Source organism: Etheostoma spectabile, chromosome 2, assembly GCF_008692095.1.
Source record: "Etheostoma spectabile isolate EspeVRDwgs_2016 chromosome 2, UIUC_Espe_1.0, whole genome shotgun sequence".
In the NCBI taxonomy this organism is placed as follows: domain Eukaryota; kingdom Metazoa; phylum Chordata; class Actinopteri; order Perciformes; family Percidae; genus Etheostoma; species Etheostoma spectabile.
The window spans coordinates 31,571,155-31,580,206 of NC_045734.1; the positions used below are offsets into that span (position 1 = coordinate 31,571,155).

The 9,052-nt window shown below is 47.7% G+C and overlaps 1 protein-coding gene across 1 annotated transcript in view; it reads right to left on the minus strand.

Annotated features, from left to right (window-relative positions):
• The window catches only part of LOC116702471 (titin-like), a 210,852-nt gene extending 202,057 nt beyond the window's left edge, over positions 1–8,795 (minus strand). The window contains 12 exon segments of the mRNA XM_032536680.1: positions 40–121; positions 219–449; positions 654–764; positions 3,664–3,909; positions 4,336–4,411; positions 5,117–5,331; positions 5,757–5,839; positions 6,363–6,650; positions 7,534–7,737; positions 8,073–8,126; positions 8,129–8,174; positions 8,748–8,795. Of these exon segments, the coding sequence (XP_032392571.1) occupies positions 40–121; positions 219–449; positions 654–764; positions 3,664–3,909; positions 4,336–4,411; positions 5,117–5,331; positions 5,757–5,839; positions 6,363–6,650; positions 7,534–7,737; positions 8,073–8,126; positions 8,129–8,174; positions 8,748–8,795 (1,684 nt within the window).
• Between the last annotated feature and the right edge of the window lie 257 nt (positions 8,796–9,052).

A 9,052-nucleotide genomic window follows, 5' to 3' on the forward strand; every position in this document is an offset into this window, starting at 1 on the left:
TAGGTCTGTAAAACACGTATGAAATGGTCGAACATGGACCTGGACTGAACATGGTCTGAATGGGGTCTACACATGGTCTGAACATGGTCTGAACATGGTCTGAATGGGGTCTACACATGGTCTGAATGATGAAATAACGTCCCAGGGTGTCCACAGGGAAGGTCGGGACTTTGCGTCTCTGTTGTCACAAATCACATCCGCTATAAAACTCCTGTGACCTTGGTTTCCACGGCGACTCTGTGCTGCTCCGCCGGAGCTTCAACAGGAAGCGTTGTCATAGCAACGACATGTTTCTCCTCGCTTGTTGCCCCCGGCGACCTCATCTCCCCCTCCACAGCCTCCCCGTCTTCAGCGCCCACGGTCTCGCCGGGCACGGGCCGGCGGACCCGCGCCAGGTCCACGGCGGCCACCACCGTGGCCACCGCCTCGGCTTTGACCCCGCCCTCGGCCTGGGGACACAAGGGTCAGCACACAGAGCTCAGGACGTCCCCCGCAGGACATTCGGGACAAGATCCTCGTCCCACAACCCCAAATAATGCAACAACGCAACAATAACAATGCAAAAATGACAATAATAATAATGCAACAATCCATTTACACATGCACACAAGCAGGATTAAGGAGGAACCGTGCAGGTTTCTGGAGACTTCTACCTGGTCTCCGGACCCCCCGGCCTCAGACGGCCCCCGGCCACGAGCCTGATCCACCGCCGCCACCACGGTAGCCACGGCAACGCTCTTATGGTCCTGGGAAACATGCTCGTCCTGACGCATTCACAGCACATGGACACGTCAACACACACAGGCCGAGCCGGACATGACAAAACCACTTTAAAGGGCCCATGGCATGAAAGAGACTTCAGATCCAGTATTAGGGGACCACTAAGGTCTATATACAGAGCTTCCAGATCCGTATCTAGGTGTGTACCACTAGGTTCTTATAAGAGACTTCAGATCAGTATTAGGACCACTAAGGTCTATATAAAGAGACTTCGATACAGTATTAGGGACCACTAAGGTATATATAAGAGACTTCAGATACGTATTATGGACCCTAAGGTCTATAATAAAGAACTTCAATCAGTATTAGGGACCACTAAGGTCTATATAAAGAGACTCAGATACAGTATTAGGACCACTAGGTCTATAAAAGAGACTTCAGATACAGTATAGGGGACCACTAAGGTCTATATAAGACACTTCAGATACAGATTATGGGACCACTAAGGTCTATATAAAAGACTTCAGATCCAGTTATGGGACCACTAAGGTCTATATAAAGAACTTCAGATACAGTATTAGGGACCACTAAGGTCTAATAAAGAGACTTCAGATCCAGTATTAGGGACCAATAGGTCTATATAAAGAGACTCAGATACAGTATTAGGGACCACTAAGGTCTATATAAGAGACTTCAGATACATTATTAGGGACCACTAGGTCTATTAAGACTTCGTACAGTATTAGGACCACTAAGGTCTATATAGAGACTTCAGATACAGTTATAGGGGACCACTAAGGTCTATATAAAGACTTCAGATCCAGTATTAGGGACCACTAAGGTCTATATAAAAGAGACTTCAGATACAGTATTAGGGCCCCTAAGGTCTATATAAAGGAACTTCAGATACAGTATTAGGACCACTAGTCTATATAAAGAGACTTCAGATACGTATTAGGGACCCTAAGGTCTATATAGAGATTCGAGAACAGTATTAGGACCACTAAGGTCTATATAAAGGACTTCAGATACAGTATAAGGGACCACTAAGGTCTATATAAGAGACTTCAGATACAGTATTAGGGACCACTAGTCTATAAGAGACTTCAGATCAGTATTAGGGGACCACTAAGGTCTATATAGAAACTTCAGATACAGTATTAGGACCACTAAGGTCTATATAAAGAGACTTCAGATACGATTTGGACCACTAAGGTCTATATAAAGAGATCTTCATAATACTATTAGGGACCACTAAGGTCTATATAAAGAACTTCAGATACAGTATTAGGGACCATAAGGTCTATATAAAGAACTTCAGATACAGTATTAGGGACCACCCTAAGGTCTATATAAAGAGACTTCAGATACAGTATTGGGGACCACTAAGGTCTATATAAAGACTTCAGATATACAGTATTAGGGACCACTAAGGTCTATATAAGAGACTTCAGATACGATTAGGACCACTAAGTCTAAAAGAGACTTCAGATCCATTATTAGGACCCTAAGGTCTATATAAAGAGACTCAGATACAGTTTAGGGACCACAAGGTCTATATAAAGAGACTTCAGATACTATTAGGGACCACTAAGGTCTATATAAAGAGACTTCAGATCAGTATTAGGGACCACTAAGGTCTATATAAGAACTTCAGATACAGTATTAGAGGGACCACTAAGGTCTATATAAAGACACTTCAGAACAGTATTATGACCACTAAGGTCTATATAAAAGAGACTTCAGATCCAGTATTAGGACCACTAGGTCTATAAAAAGAGACTTCAGTACAGTATTAGGGACCACGAAGGTCTATATAAAGAGACTTCGATACATATTAGGGACACTAAGGTCTATATAAAGAGACTTCAGATCCAGTATTAGGGACCACTAAGGTCTATAAAAAGAGACTTCAGATACAGTTTTAGGGACCACTAAGTCTATATAAAGAGACTCAGATCCAGTATTAGGGACCACTAAGGTCTATATAAAGAGACTTCATATACAGTTTTAGGGACCACTAAGGTCATATAAAGAGCTTCAGATCCAGTATTAGGGACCACTAAGGTCTATATAAAGAGACTTCAGATCCTATTAGGACCACTAGTCTATATAAGAGACTTCAGATCCAGTTTAGGGACCACTAAGGTCTATAAAAGCATCCAAAGACCATGTAATGGGACCTTTAATGTTCACACTCAGACTAACATGCAGCTTATATAAAAAGTTAAATCTACAGACGAACAACGTTGGAAAGACTGTTGTGTTTATACAGATTAATGTAATAGTTGAATAATCATGCAGCTCTAGACTTTATGTAAGGATGTAAGGAGGAAGGAAAGGAAAGAAGAAAGGAAGTACGTAGGAAATGATATATCCTGATATTATTGGTATTCCGAACCATATATCGCGATATTACTGGCATTCTGAGCTATATATCGTGATATTTCCGGTATTCCAAGCCATATATCGTGATATTACTGGCATTCCAAGCTATAAATCGTGATATTATTGGTGTTCTGAGCCATATACCGTGATATCATTGGTATTCTGAGACATATATCGAAATATTACTGGCATTCTGAGCTATATATCGTGATATCATTGGTATTCTGAGCCATATACCGCGATACTACTGGCATTCTGAGCTACATATCGTGATATTATTGGTATTCTGAGCTCGATATCGTGATATTATTGGTGTCCTGACCCCATATATCGTGATATTATTGGTATTCTGAGCCATATATCGTGATACTATTGGTATTCTGAGCCATGTATCATGATACTACTGGTATTCTGAGCTGTGTATTGTGATATTTTTGGTATTCTGAGCTGTGTATTGTGATATTTTTGGTATTCTGAGCTGTGTATCGTGATATTATTGGCATTCTGATGCCTGAGCGAGTGCATGCAGCGTCCCGTTATCTCCGGCGTCCTCACCTCTCGGGTGGCGGTGACCTGCTGCTCCCAGTGCTTCTCCACCTGGAGCTGGCTGGCGCTGCTCACTCTGGTCACACTGCTCATACTGGTCATACTGGTCGCCGTGGCAACGCCAGTCATGCTGCTCGCCATGGCAACGCCGGTCCCGCTGCTCGCCGTGGCCATGCCGGTCATGCTGGCGTAGACGGCTTCAGACGCGTAGCCCGCCTGCTTCCAGGGCGGCAGGACCTCTGCAGACGCAGACAGCTGCAGGGGGGACGAGAAAGGACCAGGATCAGGGGACTTTATGTGTACCCGTAGGCTCAAATAGGCCCTGGTCTTGCCCCTCTCCACTGGCTCCCAGTTCATTTTAAGATTGATGTTAAGATTTTGTTTATTTTTAAAGCCCGTCGTGGACTAGCTCCGGTCTACGGAGCTGTTGAAGCCACATGCTCATTCAAGGGGATCGGGATTTCTCAGTTTCTTCCGGTTTTTAAATCGCGTTGCAAGATTTTCCTTCTTTGTATTCAGAGCTCTATACAAACTCTAATACACACAGACACACACACACAGACACACATACACAAAGACAGACACACTCACACAGACACACACAGACACACACACATACACAAAGACAGACACACTCACACAGACACACACACAGACACACACTTTGATGAACGTCCTCACCTGTTTCCTGGTCATGACGGGAGACTTGACGGGTCTGATGGGGGAGACGGAGAGTCTGCTGGAGGGTGACACAGGTCTGCAGATACACAACACACAACACACAACGCACACTGTAAAATCAGGGAGTTCAGAAACACATCATCATCATCATCATCATCATCCTTGGCTGAAGAGGAGAGAACTTAATGTCATTTAATACGCTGACTCACACAAGATCAGCTGTTTATATATGAAAAATGACTGATTATCTAAATAGATGGAGATGTACACACACACACACACACACACACACACACACACACACACACACACACACACACTCTCTCACACACTCATACACACACACACACACACTCTCTCTCACACACACACACACACATGTGGGGCGGCTGTGGCTCAGTGGTAGAGCGGTTGCCTGCCAATCGGAAGGTTGGTGGTTCGATCCCCGCCCCTGCAGTCATTGTCGAAGTGTCCTTGGGCAAGACACTGAACCCCGAATTTCCCCCGGTGCTGCATCGGAGTGTGTATGTGTGTGAATGTGTATCTGATGAGCAGGTGGCACCTTGTACTGCAGCCCCGGCCACAGTGTATGAATGTGTGTGATGGTGAATGTTTCCTGTAGATGTAAAAGCGCTTTGAGCAGTTGTTAAGACTGGAAAAGCGCTTTATAAATACAGCACATTTACATTTACATACACACACTCTCACACACACACACTCTCATCCACACACCTTCTAACACCAGCCTGTGTGTAGCAGAGATGAGGAGTGTGTGACGTACCTGACGGGCGCGGGGGACGGGCCCTTCACGTGGCGGACAGGTGAGGGCGACTGCTGGCGTGCACCCGTCACCTTGGAGACCAGGGAGGGGGGGGACCGGGAGGTGGGCTTGGGGGGGACCCGCGGGGGGGTTTTGTGAGCCAGATGCTGAGTCATGGCCCCCCCTTCCACGTGCATCTCCATCATGGTGCTGGACTGGAAGCTCGCCTCCACCTTCTAACGGGGACAAGAGCGCAGAGTGAGACGCCGGGGGACCCGTCGCCATCGGCAACAAGGGTGAGACGCCGGGGGCCCGTCGCCATCGGCAACAACCATAACAACTTTTTGACTTGTCATTCAGACGCCATGAACTCCACTCAGTCGAGGGAATTTATGAATGAAATTGAAAACCTTTATTACACACACACACACGCAACCCTACACTCATACACTAACACACACACACACACACCCCTACACTCATACCCTCATAAACACACACATACACACCTAAACTTATACACTCACACACATACACACACACACCTACACACCTACCTACACACACACACACACACACACACACACACACACACACACACACACACACACACACACATATATATATACACAGTGTATACATAGCGTTGTCTGTGTCTCACCCTCTGCACTGTGGTCTGGGAGGCGGTCATCTGGGAGGTGGAGACAACGGTCTTAGTCTTCTTCGTTGGTACGGCCTCTTCACCTACAGCAGGAACACACACCAGCTCGTTTAACTCGGGGGGGGGGCTGGTAATGAAAAGCTGGTTACGCTAGGGCCGTCAGAGTTTAAAAAAAAGAAGAAAAAATGTATTCAAAGCCGGGGCAGTTGGGTGGGGGGGGAGTCGTAAACGTTGAAATGAACGTCAACGACAAAAACAGTTAGTTTTAAGCAAGCATCAAAAATTGGAAAAAAGAAACTGAATAAAGGGAGGATGAAGGATGAAAAAGGAAGAAAAACTTCAAATAAATGTAAAAAAATAATCAAATATATGTAAAAAAAAAGTCACATAAATCCAAAAAAAGTCAAAAAAATCTAAAGAAAACTTTTTTAAAAATTAAAAAAAAAAAACTCATATAAATGTAAACAAAAGTAAAATAAATGTAAAAAAATAAATCTATGTTAAAAACAAAAGAATCAGCCCAAACCGTCCCGACAATCCTCTAAACGGAGCATGAAGTAACCAAACCTGGAGCTGACGCCCCCCTTCACACTTTAAGGTTCTCACCTTGCACCAGCAGCTCGCAGGTGGAGGTGGCGCGCCCGCTGCTGTTGCTGGCAGTGACAGAATAATTCCCAGAATCCTCTGGGAAGGCCTCGGCGATCAGCAGGCTGTACAGGTCTCCGTCCTGCAGGATCCTGAAGTCCGCCGAGCTCTGGATCTCGGCCCCCTCCCTGAAGAACCTCACGGTGGGCGCCGGGATCCCCGACACGCGCACGTCCAGCTTCACCTGGCTGCCCTGGCGCACCGCGGCGCTCTGCAGCCGCTGGGAGAAGCTGGGGGGGGCCGTCTCCGCTGGGGGGACACAAGGACACACACATAGTCAGGGGACATGTCTCGGGGGGGCGTGTCACTGGGGGGACACAAGGACACACATATAGTCAGGGGACATGTCTCGTGGGGGGGGCGTGTCCTGGAGGACATAAGGATACAGAATAGTCAGGGGAATGTCTCGTGGGGGGGCGTGTCCACTGGAGGGACATAAGGATACAGATATAGTCAGGGGACATGTCTCGTGGGGGGGCGTGTCCACTGGAGGGAACAAGGATACAGATATAGTCAGGGGACATGACTCAGGGGGGACTGTGTCTGCCGGAGGGACAAAGGACAAACATATAGTCAGGGGGACATGTTCGGGGGGGGCGTGTCCACTGGAGGGACATAAGATCCCAGATATAGTCATGTTTGTGTGTGTCTGTGTGTGTCTGTTGTTGTGTGTCTGCATGTGTCTGTTGTGCGTCTCTGTGATGTTGTGTGTCTGACCTGTGACCAGCAGCTTGGCTGTGCTGGTATTGTGTGTCTGTGTCTGTTGTGTGTGTTGTGTTGTTGGTGTTGTGTGTCTGTTGTTGTGTGTCTGATGTTGTGTGTCTGTGTGTGTCTCTGTGTGTTGTGTGTCTGTGTGTTGTTTGCTGTGTGTTGTGTGTGGGTTGACCTGTGACCAGCAGCTTGGCGTGTGGTGTGGTGTGTCTGTTGTGTGTCGTGGTGTGTGTTGGTTGGGGTGTCTGTGTCTTGGTGTGTGTTGTGTGTGTGTTTGTGTGTTGGTGTGTGTTGTGGTTGTGTGTCTGGTATTGTGTGTCTGGTCGTTGTGTGTGTTGTGTGGGTGTGTGTCTGGTGTTGTGTGTCTGTTGTTGTGTGTCTGATGTTGTGTGTCTGTGTGTGTGTGTGTTGTGGGTCTGACCTGTGACCAGCAGCTCGGCGGTGCTGGTGGCCTGCCCCCCCCCGTTGGTCGCCCTGACGGAGAACCTCCCACTGTGCGCTGCTGTTACCGCGGCGATCGTCAGAGCAGCGCGGCCGTCGCTGAACGAGATCGTAACGCCGGGCAACGCGGCGGAGGAAAGAACCTGACCATCACGGAACCAGCTCACCTCGGGGACCGGGGACCCTGCAGGCCAGGAACAAACCGTTACACAATACACTGGACCTGCAGGACACAGAACCAGATCACACAATACACACAATACACACTGGAGATAAAACATTACACATACACACAAGACACACATTACACACTGGACCCTGCAGGACCACGAGAACCAGGATCACACGTTACACACAATTCACACAATACACAAAATACACACAATACACACTGGAGATACACCACATACACACTATACACACATTACACACGTGGATACCACGGAACCTGCAGGACCAGATCAAATTACACACACACACACACCACACAACAGACACACACACACACACGTGTCTTACCACTAACTTGAGCCTGGAACGTCGCGGCACTACCCTCTAGTGCCACGACGCTCGCAGCGGCTGCGTGAACGTCGGCGCCTGTGGGACATGTTGGTCGGCACCCTGCACACACAACACACAGACACACACACCACACACACAGCACAGACACACACACACACACACACACACCACACGACACACACACACAGACACAGACACCACAGACACAGCACACACACACACCACACACACAGACCACACACACCACACACAGACAACACACACACACACACACACACCACACCACACACACACACAAACAAACAGACACACAACCCCAAGAGAGAAGAGAGAGAGTTTAGTTTCCATCAACCAGTAGGAACAGACGGGGTCACAGAGTGTCCCGTTAATGTCTAGGTTTGAGGGGGGTGTGGGGGGGTGCTGGGGTCCTGGAGAGACCTGATCAGGCAGCCTGGTCTCAAAGAATTCCATCAAATGATCACAAACTGTTGCCAGCGCAATCTGAAAATTCCGGAATGTTCACGCATTCTGTGGTGGATGCGGTGAAAATTCCGAACATTCCGAACATTCCGAACATTCCGAACATTCCGAGTGACGTGGGAGTAGGATGAAAGACCGGATATCCACTTAGGGAGTTGGGGGTGGGGGGAGGTCAGGGTCTAACCCTTTCACCCAGGAGACCGGGACCGTGTCCCTACTGACGCGGTTCCTGAACACCATCCCGTTCTTCTTTTCCAAACCGCCCCCCCCCCCCCCTAACTCTCCTTAACTTAAGGAGTTCTTCACAGAACAAGACTCAAATACTCAAATACACACCCTCCCCCTCAGGTTTATTTTAGTGTCCCTGGGGGGGTCCAGACTCTGTGGTGTCTAAGGATCCTCCACAGATTAAAATACCTGTTAACACACCTGACGGGGGCTTGACAAAAACAACACACACACACACACACACACACACACACACACACACACACACA